The sequence below is a fragment of the Peromyscus eremicus genome, chromosome 19 (assembly GCF_949786415.1).
Source record: "Peromyscus eremicus chromosome 19, PerEre_H2_v1, whole genome shotgun sequence".
Lineage (NCBI taxonomy): Eukaryota > Metazoa > Chordata > Mammalia > Rodentia > Cricetidae > Peromyscus > Peromyscus eremicus.
Window position 1 is genome coordinate 35,547,360 of NC_081435.1, and position 22,562 is coordinate 35,569,921.

General features: G+C 41.4%; 1 protein-coding gene across 1 annotated transcript in view; it reads left to right on the top strand.

Moving 5' to 3' along the window:
- The window catches only part of Commd10 (COMM domain containing 10), a 38,176-nt gene extending 16,198 nt beyond the window's left edge, over positions 1–21,978 (top strand). The window contains exons 5-6 of the mRNA XM_059246742.1: positions 19,793–19,903; positions 21,913–21,978. Coding sequence (XP_059102725.1) covers positions 19,793–19,903; positions 21,913–21,978 — 177 coding nt within the window. The remainder of the gene's footprint in view (positions 1–19,792; positions 19,904–21,912) is intronic.
- Positions 21,979–22,562: the final 584 nt, after the last annotated feature.

Below are 22,562 nucleotides of genomic sequence, written 5' to 3' on the forward strand. Positions count from 1 at the left end.
CATTCAACATATACTTATTTATACTTCCTACAAGCTTATAATCATAAGGAAACTATTTTATAAACATATAAGGAAGCTATTTTACAAACTTTAGCACATATCTATAGAAGAACTATCTCTTAACAGAACTAACTTATACTAGAAAGTATCTAGAAGATATTTCTTAACATTTAGAAGAGATTTCTTTCCCTTTTTTTTTTTTGTTTTTGTTTTTGTTTTTGTTTTTTGGTGGTAGGGTTTCTCCGTGTAGTTTTGGTTCCTGTCCTGGATCTCTCTCTGTAGACCAGGCTGGCCTCGAACTCACAGAAATCTGCCTGGCTCTGCCTCCCAAGTGCTGGGATTAAAGGTGTGTGCCACCACCACTGCCGCCCGGCTTAAAAGAGATTTCTTAACTGATAGCTAAAAGAGATTTCTTAGCTAAATTATTAGCAAGACAAGAAGTACACAAATCATTTCTAAAGTCCAGAGTTTACAGTCAGCTTTGCTGTCATTCTGAAAGTTCTCTTGAGGGTTGGAAACAAGAGCCTAATTTGTCAATGGCTCTCCCTCAACCCTGGGATTTAGTGAGTGCTCTAGCTATGGAGTTGTAATATTTGTTTCTAGGGGGCAGTAACACTCTCAGGACAATGCCAGTCCCCCAAAGTCACCTTTCCTGCTGAGCTCTCTCAGCTATTCCAGAACTGGCAGAGATGTGTTCAGTGGCAGATGGTTTCTAACTAGGGGCTGTCCCTTTACCCAACTCATTGCAGCTCCTCTGTACTACAATTCAGACAAACATTTCTGCTATAGCAGAACTTTCCGTTTGCTCTACTGAAAATCCTTACCTCAGGATGAAGGTGAAATTACTGTATGGAGCTGCCATAAAGTTCTTAGCAAAAACTCCTTGTGCAGCTATTAGGCACTGTCTCTAGCCTGCATTGATCCACTGCTAGTTAGGCAAAAGCGGTTTGGCTCTGAATTTCGTTTCTTTTCAACTTTTCATTAGAGTTGATATTCCTCTGTTCCATACTCATCACCAAACTCTCAATTTCCCCCTACTTAATTTTTTTTAAAGCTATATTTTCCATGGGTTCTTTTAACAATGCTGATGTTCCTGATAGATTCTTATTAGCCCAATATTTCTGGCAAGGTTATTTGTTAACCAAAATGCTACTGTCCAAAGGAGTCAAGAACTTAGATGATTCATGAAACACATCCTTCATAAGCTTCACTTCATTCATGTAACTTCTCAGCCCCTGATGTTATTTTTATTAGCAGCTGTGATATACTCTGATTATGAGTCATTCAGCTTAGACTGTAGTTGTAGCTTTTCAACCTTTAGTACTTGGTACATTTTTTCCTGTTCTCACAAACATCAGTGCATTCACTAAGCAAGCGTTCTATTTTAGCATTGTTTTCTTACAGGGAACTTTCAAGTGAAGCAGCTATTTTGTGATATGGCTAGATTTTCTGAAGTTTGATCCCCATCTACAATGCAGTCATTTCTTTTTGAGTGCCTGCTTCCTCATCCCCCTGTTAGATTTGTAAAGGAATCATTTATTGCAGAACTTCTGATTAATCTCATTTGTCCTCTCTAGTATCTCATAACACAACCCAAGTTTTTTATTTTTACTTGCCTGTAAATTTTTCCCATGCCTAAAGTAATATCCCAGTGTAGGAATCACTTTCCTTTGCTTTAAGGGGTTCAAAATGATTTGTTGATAAACAATATTGGTATTTTAATTGTGTCCTGAAGGCAAGCTTGATCACCTGTTTCTTGTTTTTTTTCTGGGAGGTAAAGCCAAGCTTTTCAGCAGCGCTTAAGAAAGAAACTTCACTTTCAGCTGAAAAACCCAGAGTTTTCGGGCAGTATCGCCATTTTTAGCTGAAAACTTCGATTCCCAGACTGCTTTTCTGTATAGTGTCATGCTATTACTACATTTCCCAAGCTACTTTTTCAAACTACATTTCCTATGATGCTCTTTGGGTCTGCCATACTTCCATTTCTGCCTACACAGTTTATTTTCATGCGTTTGCTTTTTCAACGGGAGATTTTTTTTTCTTCCCTAAGCTTGCATTAGGATGCCTGTGTTACCATGTACCTCTCCAATTAGGTCTTTCACCTGCCACTGTTCCCAAGCGGGTCACAACTGCTACATGCACTCTGGCGTTTTTGTGCAAGAAGCAAAATCCCCTCAGGACTTACTCTTCTGAATTACTGGGTCAGTGAAAGAAAATAAAAGTACTTAAGATAAAGCTTTTTCACAGCTCTTTCAGAGAGACGCCCCCCGCAAAGATCTTTGTTTTGTCATAGCTTATCTCCTCCCCCAGATACAAAACCCCTGACCTCCGGAGGGTCACAACTTTAATATGATTCTCATCTTGGCGCCATCGTCTGTCCACAGTCTGTCCACAGCTCCTTTGTTTAGTGTAGGGCCTTGTGAACCCTTTCCTACTCTATACTGTAATATGGCTGGCTTGATCTTGTGCAGATATTCTTCAGGCAGCCAGAGCTGCTGTGAGTTCATGAGTGCAAACGTCCCATTGTGGTTAGAAGACACTGCTTTGCTCCAGTCCTTCCTGACATCTTTCTGCCTCCTCCTCTGTGATGGTGCTGAGCTTTGGACAATATGTGATATAGATGTCTCGTTTGTGCTGACTATTCACTGATACTTATTCTCTGCGTTTTGATCAGTTGTGGGCTTCTGCATTCACCACCATTGCCGCTCAAAGAAACTAATCTATGGGTAGATGATATGAATGTAGAAAGGAGTTTGTTACTTTGCCCATTTAGCAGAATAATCATTGTAGCTTCACCTGTGGGGCCTATGAGCTCCTCAACCATGGGTTCTTGGCCAGATTTACAGTACCCGATGTGTTTGGTTTTGTGTAGACGGCTTTAAATCCAATTAGAAAGGGGTTGGCTACCCCCATAACATTCATGCCACAATTGCACTCATGGGCGTATCTTGTCATGCCGGTCCCTATTGTGGTTCACAGAATTCACCAGCAAGGTAAGACTGTTGATGTCTTTCCCTCCCCCAGCTAGCAGGGAAGAATCATCCTGGTCAGTACCAATTTTATTTTTCCATGTCCTGTGGTCAATGAATGTGATGTCTTAAGCAATAGGGCCTTACTGTCAAGTTGTGAGCAGTCAAGAGCGATGGCAATGGCCTCTGTTGCTTTGGCAGTGTTCTGACCAATACCTTGAGGGGAAGTGTCCTACATCTGACTCTGGCCTTTTTATTGGCAGCTTCTGGGATGAGCATCTTCATGGGTGTAGGGTAACTTCAATTACTGGACAAGTCCTTTTATGGATATATATTTCCATTTCCCTTGAATGTAAATCTAGGAATGGAACCACTAATCACCTTAAACCCAAACTGCTGAAGCTTTCTTTGCCATCCCACACTACAAGGATTAGGAAAAGTCAGAAACATGTAAATTTCTCCACTATATGGTTCCCTTGTAACAGTCAGAGTCTTTTATTTTTTTAAGTAAAATTCCCCTGAATTTCTGCCTGTTGATAATCATTTTCCTCTGCTTTAAAATTGTCATAGAAAAATATCCTGACTGAAGGTTATAACTTTTGTCTTTAAGAATTTTAACATAACACGAACTGTTTCTCAGTCTTTACCAGCTCAGGACACCAACAATGATTGTTTTAAACTCAGTTTTATTTTGCTCCCTTTTTGCTACAAATCCTTGAATAGGTTTCTCTGTTGCTCATAATAGAATTCACTTCTTACAGTTGCATATGTGACCTATAGTCCCCCCTCAGCCCACTGTCTATCTTGTTGACCTTCACTGCTTCATATCTCCCACCTGGCTCACTCTGAACCCCTCTGATCTCTTTGCCTCAGAGGCTCTTCTACTGGATGTCCATATGGCTGGCTCCTTTGCCATCTTCAGATCTATGTTTAAAGGTGACATTTATCGTAGACCGTCCTAATTGGAAGAAGCTTCTATTGATGCTTATCTCATTTTATACCGCGTTACTTTATATTTTACCTGTATATTTTTTAAATTGTTTGCTTCTGTCGTGAAATGCCAACTTCACAAGGACAGAACTGTTTGTCTGTGTTGGTCATTCTGTCGTTTCACTCTTGCAGTAGCCTTTGGAAGACAGCAGAGTCTCCAGAAATAGTTGTTAAGTGAACAGTGTCCTTGACTCACAAATGGTGCTATTTTGAAGTTGAGTCTGTTTGCTTTTCTTATAAAGATGGATATTTTTATTTATTGGTGAGAAAAGAACAGTTCAGGGAAGAGATGTACATTGCATTTTTCGTTTCCTAGTATTTTTTTTTAACTTTAATTTTTGTTCTACTTTAAGCTTTTGTGTGTGTGTGGTTCGTTGATGTTACGGCTCTTGGATCTTCTTAGACTCCTAGATTCCAGACATTTAAATTTCTCTCTTTAGAAGGGAGAGTATAGGAAGAGTTGCTTTAGCTTGAAACAGATGGAAAGTCTTCTAGGGAACAAAAAGTGAAGGATTTAGCTGTTGATACAGCAGTCAATTTAAAAGGTTTTAATCAAAGAGACCCTTAATCAGTCTTATTCAAAACAGAAATGTATTCTCTCCTAAGTAATTGGCTGAGACCAGAACCATTAACAAATTGAATAAAGATTTTGCTAATGCCAAAGAACTGTGCTGTTAGCAAGATTACCCCAATTACATCATCGTGCTCCAAGATGTGCACTTGCTAAATACAGCTGATGTAGTTTTTCAGTGTTGCCAATTTTGAGATCATTAGTTGAATGACATTTCACTGTCCTCAAACTTGTACTATTCATATATTTTTGACTGAGAGCCATAGCAATTTGAAAGTCATTGATGTGTCCTATCAACATCTTAAATTTGAATTTAGAGAGAAGTCTCATGGCAGGTATTTTGGATAAGTCTATAGGTCAAGAAGTATAGGCTTTTTTTTGTTACACTGAAAGTGAGACCATGCTGACCCTTGTGTGTAACTTGAATGTATAGTTAGGGCATATCCCTAAGTGAAGCTATAGTTAGGGCATACCCCTAAGTGAGGGTATAGTCAAGGCATATCCCTAAGTGAGGTTATAGTCAAGGCATATCCCTAAGGGCGGGTGTAGTCAGGGCACATCCCTCAGTAAGGGTATAGTCAGGGAATATCCATAAGTGAATGTGTAGTCAGGGCATATCCCTAAGTGAGGGTATAGTTAGGGCATATCCCTAAGTGAGGGTATAGTCAAGGCATATTCCTAAGGTCGGGTGTAGTCAGGGCATATCCCTAAGTGAGGGTATAGTCAGGGCATATCCATAAGTGAATGTATAGTCAGGGCATATCCCTAAGAGGGTATAGTCAGGGCATACCCCTAAGTGAGGTTATAGTCAAGGCATATCCCTAAGTGAGGGTATAGTCAGGGGATATCCCTAAGTGAGGGTAGAGTTAGGGCATATCCCTAAGTGAGGGTGTAGTTAGGGCATGTCCGTAAGTTGTAATGTTTATAATAAGCATCCCTACCTCTTAAGATTTGATGATTTGGTAACCTGAAAAGCACAGAGTGCTGAAAGTACATCACAGGTTTGGTCCCTTTGCTTTTTTACTTCTGCTGAAAGCAGCATGTTCCTGCTGTCCTCTGGAGACTGCTCAATGGGTTGTCTTCCCAGAGATTTGCGCTGTATGTATCACCCTGAGTTCAAGGGCAGCTTGGGCTGCATTAGTCGGTTCTAGACAAATCTGGGCAACATATAGCAAGACTTTTTAAAACAAACAAACAAACAAAGAGGCTTTTAAGAGTGACTGAAGTTCAGGAGCATTCTTAGTTTTCTCTTTCAAATGACTTAGCATTTTCACAAGATGGAGCCTTCTGCAAGTGTTGTCCTGGTATAAAATGCTGAGTTACTCTTCCCTAACATGAGACTCTGTAACTACTACAGATACTTTGCTGTCTACCCAGGTCACAGCCACACACCTTCTTCACCAGACTTCTCATTCATATCTTACTACAGGCCTGGATGAGAGCAGTTAGCACTAACTATAGCACCGCCCAAGGGCTACCCTGTCCTCAGGGTGTCCTCCACCAAATGAATTAGTCCGTTACCTTTAAACGTAACCTCACTCAGATTCTCAGGACAGGGCAAGATGCAGCTAGATTCTTTTCTAGCACATCACACAAATGCCCTGACCCAGTCCCTGGTGGAGACCATGTTCCCTCTGAACCCTCAGAGGCCAGACCTTCAACTGCACACATTCTTGTCTTCCAAGTGCCCACCAGAATGGTCCTTTGAGACTTTAGTCCAAAGTTCTCTTATTCTTGCTTCTCCACTGCATCCAAGAGCTGCCTGTTCTCCTGTCACCACTTCCCATCTCATGGGTCTCTTCCTCCCGTGCCACTGGAGAAGTGCTGGGATTACACATTTGTACCACCAAATTGGGCTTTTTACGTGGCTTCCTAACAGTGAACTCAGATCTTCAGGTTTATATGGTCTTGTTTTCCTGGCTATGCTCTTTAAAAGTATACTCTTATCTACCATCTAACCTGACCCTGTTGGTATTTTATTCTTATCGCTCAATACCATACAATGTTGCTTACTTACTAATCATCAGTGGATCTTTTATTCACTTGAATGTTAGATTTAGGAAAGTAGGTATTTCTGTTTTTTCTTTTTAGTGTTAAACTGCAAGCCTACAGTAGTAGGTAGAGCATAGGATGTCATTATTGGATGCTTGTTGAGTAAGTTCTTAGAACAGTTACAACACTGAGATAACTCCAGAGTTGCAGCATCCAGCAGCAGGGAGTGATCAGAACAGCGTGGTGGCAGCTGGGGAGTATCTTCACACCTGAGTGTCCGTATCATCTGTAACTGTATCTCGGAACAAGGTTGGTCCTTACAGCTGTGGCCAGGTTAGGGGGTCTCTGAGCTGTTAGGCATGTTCAGGGATTTGTCATGGGCCTGTGGTTTTAAACTGACTTGACTGTGGTTTGTGTTTCGTGGTCTCTGGGGCGAATGTCAGTGTCATAATGTGTGCTCTTGTTGTTGTTGTTGTTGTTGTTTATCTGTTTGCTCTCCCTCTCTCTATGTCTCTGTCTCTGTCTCTGTTATTCCCCTCTCCATTACTTAGTGGACAGGCTCCACCTTCATCACACTGTCTTTTCTCCTAAGGTGAAAAGAGGTGGCCATCTCCCTGTGTGAGTTTATTTGCACAGATGGCTCCTGGCTTGTTGACTGACATTTGTTTTCCATATGCTTGCCATCAGTCCTGCTACAGTTCTTACAGTGTGCAGAATGCAGAATCCCATCACCAGCTGACTAGTTGGCATTTTGAAATGTGACCTCCTGTGCTTCTTGGAGTTCAGGCCTCAGTGTTGAGAGCTTCACCAGCTTTATACTGCGGCTATGGCTGATTCATCATTTCCACTGCTGTTTAAAAATGGACAGAAAACTAGGGTGAAATTAATACTGGTCACTCAGAGGTAGGAATCATTACTATCCCGACAAGACCAGGTTTTCCCTCAAATTGTAATGCTTGTTGCTTAAGATTCATAAATATGCAGATAATTGTTATAGTTAGCTTCTGCTGTCGGTTTGACATAAACTTAGTGTCACCTTTTAGAAAAGGAACCCCAACCAAAGAATTGCCTCCATCAGATTGGCCTATGACCGTGTCTGTGGGGGCATTTTCTTAGTTGCTAATAGATGTAGGAGGGCCCAGCTTACTGTGGGTGATGGGTGTGGGCAGGTGGGCCAGAGCTGTAAGAAAGGTAGCTGGGCAAGCCAGAGGGAGCAAGCCAATAAGCAGTGTTCCTCTGTGCTTTCTGCTTCAAGTGTGTCTGCCTTGATTTCTCACCTTGGCTTCTCCTGTGGATGTACCATAACCTGTAAGATGAACTACATCCTTTCCTCTACAAGTTGCTTTTGGTCATGGTGTTTATTACATCAACAGAAACCTAACTAGAACACCAGTATTTGAGAAAAAAACACGTAAAATGCTAGACACTGTAGATTTGTCTAACGCCAATCGTGTGTTTTTGTTGTTGTTGGTTGTTTTTTGGTTCTGAGAGCAATGAGGATGAAATTACTTCCTTTGCTTATTTATTTTTTTTTAGTTTTGCACACCCTTGTAATAGGAACCTATTACATACAAAGGAGGGAGTGACTTGTATTCCTTGAATTAAATTACTTGATAATGTAGCAGTCATTTCTTACATTATTCTGACATCAGCTTTGTTCAGGTTTGTGGCCAGAGTGGTTTGTTTTTTGTTTTGTTTTGTTTGTTTTGTTTTTTTGATCCTGAGTACCTTCTTCTTTTTTTCCTTGCTCTTTTTTTTATTTAATTATTTTTTCATTTTACATATCAACCCCTGTTCCCTCTCCCTCCCCTTCTCCCGCTCCCCCTCACCTTCCCCCATCCCATCCCCATCCCATCCTCATAGGGGGTAAGGTGGCCAGAGCTTTTGATTACTACTTAGTAAGTTGAGCTCCGTCTCCCTATAAAACTTGGCATCTCCTGGGAGTGAGACAGCAGTTTACAGCTTTGATTATTTAATTCATGACCCTAGTTGAGTGGATTGTAAGGACCTTCGCCAGATTCCTTCCCTCTTCTCCCCCGACCCTTTTCAGAAGTTGACGTCTAATCATCTGTGTGTGTAGCAGCAGTGTGCTCTGATGTGTGCAGTGGTCCAATGAGACACACCCTTACATCCTGGGCTCACCCCGTTTTCCTTCGACACACTGTTTCCTGAGGAAGTAGTCTCCATACTTTCCCTCAGTGTGTTGGAAAGAATGGACACCTCTCTCTTTTATCTAAATCGAAGGTGTGAATCTGACAGGTGTTGAATTTCACACAAATACGCATTGTTGAGGACTTCTCAGTATGACCTTATGGAGATTGATAAATTGATCATCCCAAAAGTCATTTCTTTCTTGGTCATGCGGGTGTATAATGAGAAAGCTTTGAAACCATAACCCTGCAAAGCAGATCATACATCAAATTGAAAAACAAAAGTGCCTTTCCATATGGGAAAGGTTCGGGAAGCGTTATTTTTTTCTTCATTCTGTGTGTGTGTATGTGTGCTTTCAGAACAGAGACTGTGGAAAAGCCATGTGAGATTACAGCAGCTGTGAGGAGAGGCTCTGAGTAGCTAATCAAATACCTAAGAACAGAGTGTAGTGATGGACTTGCGAAGTGTTTCATAAGTAAAAGGTATTCATTCATTCATTCATTCATTCATTTATAGTCTTCATTTTCCTCTTCTCTGTGTTCCCCTGAGGCACTAGTCATGTTTGGGACATGGGTACAGATTTACTGGTAGGTTGTAAGAACCAACAGAGGTTCCGGTTTCCCCATTGGTAGCACATTCCCCAAGCAGATCACCCCGTCACAGCTAGGCAGTGGCATTCAAACAGTTAGGATATAGAGTACCTCCATCACAAGTGTCTCTCAAGGTATCTGTGCTTTTGAAGAAACTGAGGTCACAATACTCTTGTTTTCTTGGAGTTTCTCTCCCCTTGCCCATCCTGTGCATCCTTGTCAACCACAGATCCAACGTCTTTCTGTATTATCCTGTCATTTCAAGAATGGTCTGTGAGTGGGGTGCTGCAGGCTCTGAGAGCCTGGCTTGACTCTTGCCTTATAATTACAGTTTTCTGGAGATTTATCTGGGTGGCTCTTTGCATGTTCTTTCTTTTTTATTGCCATATTGTGGATAGGAAGTAGTTTAAACATTCAACTTTGGAAAGGCAGCTTAGTTATTTGCAGTTTGGGATTATTACAGATAACTGTCGTGAACATGTTTAGGCAGGTTCTTGTGTGAACTCAAGTTTTTGTCATGTGATTAATTATTAAATCATATGGTAGCTGGTTTTTGCCTACAGTGACTATATCGTTTTGCATTCCTACCAGTCATGTATAAAGATCTGCATTTTCTGTATATTTGCCAGTGGTTGTGTTGACACATTTATTTGAACTGTTCTAGAAGGTGTGTAGTAAAGTCTCCCCAGTGCTGTATCTGCGTTTCTCTGATGACTGGTGATGCTCAGCGTTTTTTCTTGTGCTTATTTGCCATTCATTTCTTCTCACCTGAGATGACTCTTCATGGGCTGTGCATAGTTTTCAAAAATACAAGTACTGTTTTTATCCCATTTCCATTTCTCCCTGTCCCTTTCCTACTGCAGTGTCGCCACTCGTGATCTCATTTTTAAGTATTATTGCTACACACACACACACACACACACACACACACACGTAAAACCTACTGAGTTCGTTCAGTGTTGCTCATATGTCTGTGTGTTTAGGACTGACCGCTTGGCATTGGATCACCTGTCAGGGGGATCATCCCTGGGGAAAGCTGATTTTTCCTCTCAGCCACTCTTTATTAGCTGTAGCTCTTTTTAGAGGAGGGGCTGTGGTGGTTTAGATGTGAGTGTCTTCTTAGGCTTTCGTATTGGAATGTTTGGTGCTGTTTGGGAAGGCTGTGGAACCTTGAGGAGTTGCAGCCTTGCCGGAGAAAGCACATCATTGCAGCTGGCCTGCCTGACTTCCTGTTTGCTCTCTCTGCTTTGTTTTTTCAGTCGAAGATGGGAGCTCTTGTCTTCTTGTGCCTGTTAGGCCTTTCCTCCAGAACTGCAAGTCCAAAATAAACTTCTTCTTCTTTACGTCATTTTCGGTCAGAGTGTTGTAGCAACAAACAGAAAGTAATATGGTGGTCTTGTAAAATTTACCCCCTCCGTGTCCTGTCAGCTGGTGTGGTCATTTTGTGGGTCTTATTTAGACAGCCATATTGTTAAACTTTGATAGGTGTCCCCATCATGTTTAGAAGATACTATCTCACAGCTGGCCTCCTGGTCCTCTGGTGCTCACAGTCTTTCAGCTGCCTCCTCTGTGATGTTCCCTGAGCTTTAGGTGTACAGATTGCACTGTAGATGTAGGGCTGAGGCTGCATACACCAGGGTCACTTACTCTGTACAGTTTGACCAGCTGTGGATCTCTGCAGCACCCCCTAGCGGCTGCAAAAAGAGACTTCTTTGATGAGGGCCCAGAACCACATTTTAAGTTGTGCTCTATGGTCTCAGTGCTCCTTATTTATCTAGGATACTAATCCTTTGTCAGACATATGGTTTGCACATGCTTACCCCTACTGTATAGCTTGACTTGTCTTTTAATGGGGTCACTTGTGGAGCAAGCACTTCGATTTTTGTTGAAGATTGATTTACCAGTTTTTCCCTTTAGAGTCTGCTCTTATTTCAAATATAAAAACTCTTTCCTGGTCCTAAATTTTCTTTTAAAATTAGATCAATATATATTTTGACTTTCCTTAAAACTTTCTTTTGGTCTTGGACATTATTTGAAAGTATGTGGTTAACTTCCAAATATTGAGAGTTTTTCTGTTCTTCCAGTTAATTGATACCTTAATGAATACTCTGTGTGTATCAAAAGTAATGCACACATTGAGGGCAAATATCACCCAGTGATTTTTAAAGACAGTCATAAAACCTGAAAATGTAGAAGAAAGATTAAATATTTTATTAATAACAGAAATAAATCTTAAAATTCTTGTCTAAAGGATTTAGAATGTGAAAGCAACTCTGGCTTTAAATAAGAGATATCTGAAACAAGTTGGTAGAACATATTCGAAAATAAACAGCTATGTGATTTTATAAGGACACAAGAAGTGTGTGTATGGAGAAGAGAAATAATTTCTGCACTAGAAATGAGAGTGTACTTACATGCTGAAGGACTGAGGGTGTAGCTACCTGTGTGGTATGGGGCTCAGAGAATGCTGCCACCGTGGCACTAAGGGAAGTCAAGCCATGTAAAGCCAACTTTAGAACTGAGTCGCGGAATTAAATTCATAGGAAGGGATAAAATTCCCACCTAAAATGCTTTCGAAAAGAGAACAGAAGTTTATTACCGTTTTGGACAAATAGGGAGGGCCTGCCCTGCAGTCAGCTAGGCGGGTGTGGAAGGGAGGTAATGGTCTCTAAGTTCTTAGAAAGGCTTAAAAGAGACTTTCGGGAATTTTGGTAAAGATAATTGACAGTGATCTTGACCTAAAGGAAGGTAGGGTTGGAGAGTAGTGTCCAGTATCTATTTTATAGTGTCATCTATTTTATACTATCCATTTTTAATACCTTCTTTGGCAGATGTTTTGCCAATACTTTTACACATATTTTGTTGCCCACAAAAGCTCAGTCCAGTGGTTATATCAGATTTTCCCAATTTTAACCCAAAGTGAAAAACTGATGCTTGGGATTAGCTGATTTGCCCAGTAGCATGGACGTGGGAAGAGTGGCCTCGGACTTTGAATACAGATAGGATTGACTGAAAACTACGTCAGCATACATAAATGCTGTGTCTGCCCACACAGACCAGGAGAATGCCCTCTTCCTAAGAGGACTGGAGAGGTCATACCCGCACTCCAAGAATGTGGTATATGACATTTGCCTCTGAAGATGTCACCCAAAAACTGCAGCTCATGTGATTTGCCCCAAACATGCCAAATAAACATGTTGTGCTTTAAGTATTTGTGGCACTGTCTGCCCAGTGTCCTCTGAAAAAGCTCCACACTTGTCAGTACAGATCAGGTGTCCCTCATCTACAATGCTTGTGACTACAAGTGTCCACACTTTATATTCTTCAGATCTGGGGCAATTTGCTACACTTTACCGGGGGCGCATGGGCAGCGTGAAATGTGTATTTGAAATGCCCCAAATTCTAAGCCCTTGTGTGGCACATTATTATTGAAAAATTACCAGATTTTGAACCATGTTTGGATTTCTGGATCAGGAATGTTCAAACTATGTACCATTTCCCTTTTCAAGCAATTTTTCTTTCCCTCTATTACTAGTATTGAAGAAAATAATGGGTATTTCTTTTAAACCTGGGCCCAGGAAAATCATAATTCTTGCCTTTTATCTCCATCTTTTCCTCATTGAGAAAAGTATCAGGAGACCCAGATAGCCTCTGTGCCAGCGTGCAGCTGTTCTCTCTTTCATGATTATGTTTGTGTTTGCTTCCTATTACTGTGCCTCTTTAGTAAATGACCTTGAAGTACATCCTTTGACTTGAAGTCTGCACAGTCTGATGTTAATATAGCCCGGGCAGCCTTCTTTTGCATGCTAGCTGCGTGGTATGCCTCGTCTCCCATCCAAAATATTTCAATACTGCTATTTTTAGAGAGCTACTAGTTAAAATTTATCTGCTAACTTATTTGTTTACAAGAGAGAGAGAGAGAGAGAGAGAGAGAGAGAGAGAGAGAGAGAGCGAGAGCGAGAGAGAGAGAGCGCTCGAATACAGAGGCCAGAATCTGATATCAGGTGTCTTCCCTTATCACTCTCTACCTTCTGTTTTGAGATAAGGTCTTTCACTGAGCCTGTAGCTCACTGGTTGGCTAGCCTGCCTGGCCGTGAGCTCCAGTGCTCTGCCCATCTCTGCTCATACTCTGCATTTCACATGGATGCTGGGAATCTCACTGCCATACCCTGCATTTCACGTGGGTGCTGGGATCTCACTGTCATGCCCTGCATTTCACGTGGGTGCTGGGATCTCACTGTCACGCTTGCATGGCAGGTGCCTTACAGACTGAGTCATCTCTCCAGCTGTTTTTATTAGTTTTTAATTTCATAGGGTTACTGTTATAGCTAGTTTTGTTAATTTGGACCATGTTTTGTGGAGTAATTATAAGTTAATATTTCATTGAACTTCCTACATGGACATAGGAGAGAGAAGGAAGTCATTCATCGACTAACTGATTAGTAACATTTTCAATAAGAAGCAATGTTTATTAGGAGAAAATGTATTTACAGTTCTGGAATGAGTTTCCAAAACATTTAAAATATCACTGGTTTATTCTCCATTATTTTACTGACATTTAAACCCATAACACGAAGATACAAAGACCCTGTGTAGGATAGGTTTTTGTTAACTTGGTGCAAACTAGGGTTATCTGGGAAGAAAGAACCTCAGTTGAGAAAATGCCTCCTTCAGAATGGTCTGTGACAGATGTTTGGGCCATTTTCTTGATTAATGATTTATGTGGTATTAATCCTGGGCTGATGCTCCTGCCTTGAATGAGAAAGCAGGCTGAGCAAGCCATGAGGAGCACACCAGTAAGCAGCACTCCTCCATGGCCTCTGCTTGAGTTCCTGCCTCAGCTTCCTACCTGAGTTCTTTCCCTAGATGATGGACTATGAACTGTAAGCTGAAATAAACCCTTTCCTCTCCAAGTTGCTTGTGATCATAGTGTCTTTACCCCACATGGGAAGCAAACTAATATAGACCCTAAGTTTTAAATTAGAATATGAGCCATGCAGTAAAATGCCTGAGTATTTCAATGAACAAACATGGAGTGTACACAGGACCGAGCTTTGTTTTGAACAGAGGTAATAACACTTGGCTAACTTAAGGCAGAACTCTACACTAAATTTTGCTGTGTTCCCTGTAATTAAAATATTGATGACAGCTGTATTCGCTTCTCGTTATGGGTCGTCTCAGAGGACTAATTAGTGTACCACAAGACTTTTACCTTGGCAGAGAGAACAGCTCTTGTTCATATTTGTATCGACAATGCTTGTTTAGACCCTGCAAATAGCGTCTTCCAAGCAATGTACGGAGTTAGGTCTTTTAGTTTTTCTTTGAAGACATTTGTGTTTTTGATATATACATACAATTTATTTTGTAGGATAGTCCTTAGTTTACAATTTACTATACTTCCTTCTTGATCTAATTTTGGCTGTGAATTTTTTATTAGTCTGCTATGGAAGTGATCTTGTAGCCGTCACAGTACATAAACTTTAGGATCCTGACACCCATTTCGTGGTTTGGGGTCATGTTAATTTTGACCTCTTGGGTTAGCTGGTGAAAGCTTTCCTTGGTGAGTTTTTGCCCTCGGTAACCCGGAAGCAATGGGAGTAGATACTGTGACCTGTACGCTGACCACTATGCACTACTCAGACACGCTTTGTTTTTGAGACAGGCAGGATCTTTAGCCCAGGCTGGTGTCAGACTCTCATTGGGTAGTTGAAGATGTCCTTGAACCTTTGGGCCTCCTGCTTCTTACCCCTGGGTACTGGGATTCCAGGAATGCGCTACCACACTGGGTTAAGGACTTGCTGGGGAACCCAGGACCCTGTGCCGGCCAGGCAAACGCTCTACCAGCTGAAGCCCATCCCTAACCCATTCTCTGCTTCTGTGTGGCATCTTTGGTGACTCTCACTAAGTCAGTCCTCTGCAGTGTTTATTCTGATGTGATTTCAGACTCAAGAGTTTTAATCAGAAGAGAAGTGATTTCCGTTTGTTTTCACCTTAAGTGATAAGTTGTCTCCTCGTTTTACTTGTAGTCTGTGAATTGTAGATAGTAAAAGCACCTGTCTCAGAGTGCTGTGTGGTTTTCTATGTCTCCCAGGTTCACTGAAAAGAGAGCTTTGTTTTTTCCCTTTATCATTTTTTATTTTATTTTATTATTATTATTATTTTTGGTTTTTCGAGACAGGGTTTCTCTGTATAGTTTTGGTGGCTGTCCTGGATCTTGCTCTGTAGCCCAGGCTGGCCTCAAACTCACAGAGATCTGCCTACCTCTGCCTCCTGAGTGCTGGGATTAAAGGTGTGTGCCACCACCGCCCGGCCTGTTTTTTCCCTTTTTCTTACTGGTCTGTGTGCCTGTACTCTTTAATCAGTGTAGTTACTCTTTCTGAAGTTTCTCTTCCTTTACTGTTTCAGGATACTGATTTCTGTTCTATGAAACTCCATGTGTGAGCGTGTGTGTGTGTGTGTGTGTGTGTGTGTGTGTGTGTGTGTGTACAGGATGACCAGCACACACTCAGCACTTTGCTCAGGCACTTAGATAGCAGGCCGAGGTCACCAAATGGTTAAGTACTGCATATATTTTGGTGAATAGAAAAGCCTTACAAAGAAGCAGGATGAATAGTGACAGCTCACATGTTTTCTGTTGCGCGTGGACTAAGAACATGGGTCATGGGTTTTTGGCTCGGCCTGTCCGACTTGTGGACATCTGTTTGTCAGTCATTCTCAGTGCTGGTCTGTTACTGATCTAGAATGGTGGTGGGACCTGGAAGAATAGAGCCTAAAAATGCGGTGGACTAAAGTCTCATGCAATAGCTAACTTTATTCAGAGCATCAGACAATTTATAGTCTGCGGGTTAAGAAAGGTAACCTGAGTATAATCACAAGGAGAAGCTGCATGTGGCAAAAACATCTTTTCCCATGGCGGCACATAAACAAATAGCAACAACCAGTTGTAATAAATAATCTACAGCAAACTCACAGCTATCCGATTTACCCGGGAAGGGCATGAAAGCACATTTCAAGAACAGTTCTGTGTTTTTGAAGAAACTGAGGTGACAATACTCTTGCTTTCTTGGAGTTTTCTCACAAGCACTCAGAATTTTCCTCACATGACTCCATTCTTGGACGGTGTTCTTGACACTAGTCAAGGCCACAGATACTCTCATAGTTTTCACTTTGGGAGAGGGTGGTGGAGAACCTTCCAAAATTGGATGTAATTGTAAATGTGTGTACATTGTTAAAAGATAATATTCTATACCTTTCAGTTATCAATTGGTCAGTCCCCAATTAGTTACTTTTAGAAGTAAAGTTTTACCTTTTTCTCAAATGACTCATTGATTTTTTAATAATCTTCCAAAATAAATATGCATAATAAACATATAACAAATGAATCAGTTTAAACATTTATGTGTTTAAATTTCAAAGTCAAAATGCATAGTAGTTTCCTGTGTTAATGATTTAAATTTTAAGGTATATTTTTCAGAATCCTAAGGTGCAGTATTAGCACGGGAAGATAGTCATAGCTGTACCATGAATGAATGCATAGGTATCAGTGCTCAGGACCAGGCCGACGTATTGGAAGCAGCACAGATGTAGACCAGTTAGGAGTTGGTACTAAGTGCCAGCACGCATTTAACTCTTTCTAGGTCCTGATGTGGTGTGATTCCCCCGTTGTGCTGGTGTAGAAATTGAAGCTTAGAGAAGTCACCTGCTTAATTTAGGTCCACTTGAAAGTCACCGCACAGTTCATATTCTTGACTGTTACTAAACCAAGTGACAGATAGAGGTAACGCTTATTCTTCATAGAAAGGTATCTATTAGGCATGCTTTGGTCTATAGAGAGCAACTTTAACCACCACCACCATCACCAGTGTGTGTGTATAGAGGGGCTGGGGAAGAGAGGAGAGACAGAGACATCAACTGACCAAGCAAATGCTGGCTTGTAACTTATAATTCTGACTTCTTAAAAAGCTGTATCTAGTTGGAAATACAACTGAGTTTTTTCTTCCTCTCCTGCCGTTGATTTTAGTGTGAATACTCCTTCTTGAAAGCATACATATATAACATGATTGATCATTTATTTGAGGAGAATCCCTGTCAGGGCTGTTACAGGTTACAGGGATATGAAGGTGATAGATTCTTGCTTCATCATGATGGAGGTTACAGTCGACCCTGATGTGTCAGGCTATTACAGTATGCTGATCTAAATATTAGTAGAAGGAAACAGTGTCCTGAGAGGCAGGGTGCCCAACTAACTACAGAGGGAAGGGAAGGAAAAACCATAGAAGTGACATAGGATCCAAAGAACAGGCCTGCAACTAGCATAGTGCATTCTGGGACTCACACATGGTTCAGTATGGTGGGGTTATAGACAGTTATTAAGATATGTTACAACACACGATTGGAAAGGTAGTTCTTAAACTTGATGAAATTTGTGTACCAGACTTAGTACTTGAAATTTTGGATTTGTTTTGTTTTGTAACCACTGAGTCTTTGAAGAAGGAAAAATGGAATCTTGAGAGAGAGTGAAGGTAGGGACCCAGTTAGAGACAATCTGTGGCAGTTTGTGAAGAGATGGGTCATGACAGTCTGCAATGAAGACTACATGAGAGATACAGAAAAGTTGGGTGACTAAAATGCAGTGTACTTATAATGCTTTAAAATGTCACAACCACTATAATGCACATTTTCTGTTTTGGTACCTATTAAGGAGGTGGATAAGCAGATGGTTCAGGTAGATGGACTTGTGTTTTGTGTGAGGAAATGGAGCTCTTAGCCAGAGATGAGGGAGCAATGGCTTACGTGTGAACCAAAGGAGGATGCTCAAACTCAGTGCTCTGTCTGGTTGTTTCACACCAATGCTAGGCTGCACCCAGGTGTGCTTTAGTCTACGGCATGGGTGGGGTCAGCCAATAAGGTTGAGAAATAATTACAAGTCCATGTGAATACCTAGAAGGTGCTTTCCCCGAGGACATGGTGTGTTGCTGTTTTTGGAGGTCTATTCTTGTGACTGTTGGAAACAGGCGGGCTCATATTAGACACCGTTGTAGAGACTTCCAGTTAGTGTTAGTGATCAGCACTTAACACACACCTTAACACACACCTTTAAAGTGAGTCCTTGCTATGGGTCATGTTCCCCTTCTATACCTCTGAAGGACCCAGGAGAAGCAGAGCGTCTCTGTTTTCTCATCACATCCCCTCCCACGTTGATGGTCCTTTGATTGCACTCTTTCCAGCCTGGCCTCGAGTCACTGCCGTGTCTGTTCAGTGGTCTTTCAAGTCAAGTGATTAGTATTCTGGTCCAGTGAGCACTGTGAGGCTGGCTTTCTGTGTAGCAAAGGTAGTTTGGCGGTGTTGTTAGAGGCATGTGAGCACTGCTCTTCACAAAGCTTGGAACTGAATCTAAAACCACATGATCACACTGCTGAGTCTGGTCTCATAAAGCTGTTTGTGCTGTGTAATGTTTCAAGGGATTCTAAACTACCGTAGTCTCTCTCTCCTAATTTTGTCCTACCTGATTAACTTGCACTCTGTGTTAGTAAATTCAAAGGAAACAATTAGTTTCTACCATAATTGGGAGCCATAGTAAGTTAATGTACTTTGGAAAGTATAATGACCTCTCTGGTACCACAAGCTAGCTGGTACATCAGCAGTTTCTAGCCTGGTTGTCTGTTTACTGATTGGGCCTCATGGTGTGAACCTTGTGTCTGAGTGTTTTAGTTTCCTTCTAAATAGAAAGGGAAAAAGGGAGAAAGAGGGGATGAGGGAGAGAAAGCCTTGTTTGTACTCTGTCTAACACAAAGAGTTTTGAAGACAGTAGGAAGTCAGTAAAGGATTGTCACCCAAATATGCTATTTACTAGTTGAAATTTGTATTTTTGGGGGTGGGCGTGTTTGAGACAGGGTTTCTCTGTATAACAGCCCTAGCTGTCCTGGAACTCACTTTGTAGACAAGGCTGGCCTTGAACTCACAGAGATTCACCTGCCTCTGCCTCCCTAGTGCTGGGATTAAAGGCGTGCTCCACCACCGCCAGGCTGAAATTTGTATTTGTTTAATGCAAGTCTTTTAAAATGCTATCTTAAAATAACAATAAGGTTTTAAAACCCATCTGGATATGATGGCGCATGTTAGTAATTACAGTACTTGGGAGGTGAGGCAGGAAGATCAGGAGTTGAAGGCTACATAATGGGTTTGAGAAATATCCTGTGTCCACCCTTCACCCCTTCAAAAAAAAAAAAAACAAACAAAAAACCCACCCACCATTGGCTCTTTGTATACATGCTTGCCTAGCATTTTTATTTTTTAGACTAGCCTGTTTAGAGACCACTGTACTGCTGGAGTTGACAGCTATGACTAGAGACTGATGTACAGAGTCCAGAGGGAAAGCTGACAGAGATTTCAGGTGAAAGGAGCCTGCAATTGACTTTCCATTAAGTCTAGGCTGTTTGCGTTGATTCCTAGAGAGCAGGAATGTGCTGAAAGTTGACTGTTTTCTTCTTCCCTGCCATCTGAACCCGATCCTCTCTTGTCCTTTGTAGCTAGAGACAGTGGGATGGCAGCTTAACCTGCAAATGGCCCACTCCGCCCGAGCCAAGCTCCAGTCTCCTCAGGCCGTGCTGCAGCTGGGAGTGAGCCAGGAAGACTCCAAGGTGAGACACCCCCCACCCCCCCACCCCCCCACCCCCGGGCCCTGGTGAAGGGTGGGGTTTTGTTTGGTAGGTCTCGTACCTCATTGACAGAGGAGTCTGGCCTTGAAAAATGTAAGTGTAAATCAGCTGCAACAATGTGCTTCTCTTACAGACCATTTTATAATGTCTTTTAATTTGTGTGAGATAAAAATTTAATGGAGTCCCTCTGAAATTACTGTTTTTGATGCCCCCCACCGTGCGTGTGTGTGTGTGTGTGTGTGTGTGTGTGTGTGTGTGTGTGTGTATTAAGCTGTAAGCTGCACGTATAAAGGGAAAGGGATATTTGCTGTTGTCCAGCCAATGCCTGGGGCAGTCGGATAATCTGAATTACATTTTGGGGAATAGTGTGTTCATGTGTTTAAATCCTAATTTGCAAGATAGACTTTTTTTTTTTTTGCATTAGTTTACATCATAGGGCAGCTCCTCCTTCAGTATCAGTTTTAGAACAACCTGAACATAGTTATCAACAGTGAAAGAAATGCCGTGGAAGGTTCCCTACTGTGGCGTGTAGAGAAGTATGTTTCAGATATAACCTATCATATTTTATATTATAATTACTTCTTTACCATAGAAAAGGGAGAGTAAATCCCCCACCCCAATAGATGAGACTTTGTATTATTTTGAGACGTTTAAATAGAGCTGGGCATAGGGTGCTGTGGGAGATCTGAGGATGGAGAGGTTACAGTGGCTGAATATTCTTCCAGTAGCTACCTTTATAATATGTACTTTGATAGCATGTTCACAATTGTTATTATATCATAGGCATTTCTGTCTTTTTTAAAGAACTGGACAACTGGCTAGCCCAGGGTATATAACCACAAAATATTAATATGATTTAAGTCTTATATATAATGTATTAGTTTAATATAGTATTCTAAAATAATTTCCTTTCACACATTTCTCACTGGAAAATCATACAGACTTACTAGTCAAGTGTGAAACAGACTTTTATCATTGTTTGTGCTGCAACTTGGTGGTGACATAATTGTGGCATGGTGCCTAGTCTTTGTAAGACTGTTTTTTTCCTGTAGCATGGAGTGTGCATCTTACAGGGTTTCTGGAGAGATTCCATGCCTACTGTGTATAAAGCACTTAGTCCAATGTGGTAAATTCTCAGTGAGTACTGGCTGTTACCATCATTGCCGTCATCGGTACAGGAGGGAGCTAACATCAATCAGTCAGCCAGCCAATCAATCGATCAATCAATCGATCAATCAATCAATCAGCCAATCAATCAATCACTTTGCTTCAGGTGAAAGTTCTTACTAAATTTCTTTGCTAATGTAGTTACTGTCCCTTTCTTTTCTCTTTCCTATGTCATCTCTCTCTTTTTCTTGATATACTTTTTTTTATATACTTTTAATATTTATGCTTACTGGGAAATCAAGAGCAAAAGGACAGCCTGGGAAGTCCCTTTCCCTTCTATGAACCTAGGAAGGTCTTCCTTTAGGTTTAGGAGGATGGTCTGGAAGGCACTGGAGTAGACGGGCTTACCATGACTGAACACAGGCATATTTAAGTAGCTATCTCGGTTTGCTCTCTTAGGACTACTGCGTGTTAACTCCAAGTAGCTACAGAGCTACAGCACTATGTGAGCTAAGGGATATTATTTTTACAAATACTAGATATGCTTTAAGCATCAGGGCTTTCATAGTGCTTCACTTTGGGATGCCCAAGACCTCCCAGCTCCATCACATAGGCATAAAACCAAGCCTTTATGCCTGTGTGTCCATTTCATTGTGAGGCAGTGGGAATGAAAGAATAATACTTCTAGCCAGACAATTTTTTTTTAAATTCATGTTGCTCAGGAAGTCAAAACAGAAAAAAATCAAAATCATTAGTGATATGGGTTAAGTATATTTACATTTTTCCATTTGTTACTCTTTAGAAATTTTGATTGGATTGTACTACATTATGAGCATTATTTAGCCTTGTAACCTGAAGAACTAGAGCACCACTGTCTTTCACAGTGGAAGAGCAAGGAGAGCAGCGCCCACTGTGAGGGGTGTGAGCTCCTCAGCCCGTGTGCAGATTGAGCCACTTCTTTCTCTTGCCCCTACTGTGGCATTGGGTGGACTCGACCCAGCCAACATTCCCCAGACAATAGACACACAGTGAAATGTAAACCTGCTGTCAGCCTGGGCAGGAGCATGCTGGGTCCAAGTGCTCTGTGCCTCAAGGAACAGTTGCCAACTCCACCATCTCCTCAGCGAAGTGCTGAGTTCCGCCCTGAGGTGAATTTGTGTGTTTACGTTCTCCTGTTATCATGACTTCATTTTTTATATTTCTGCTTCATGTGGCTGTTGGAAGCTGCTGTTTATGTAACGTCTGTTGTTAAAGACCACGGAGGACTGTATTGTGCTCTCTCTCAGTTTTCTGTGTTCTGAGATGAGATCTCAGGAATTGTTGATAAGCCCAAGTGAGAGAGCAGGGCATGGGGCAGGCTGTGAAACCATGTGGACTGATGGAAGAGCTGCTGTTAAAATATTAGAAGTCAGGACTACTTAGGTTATAATGCAAAGTACCACAAAGTACAGAATTGTCATATTGTAAAATCATTTATGTAAAATAGTAAGCTGTTGGTAGGAATTCTTTTAAATATGTATTGTATGACATAGTT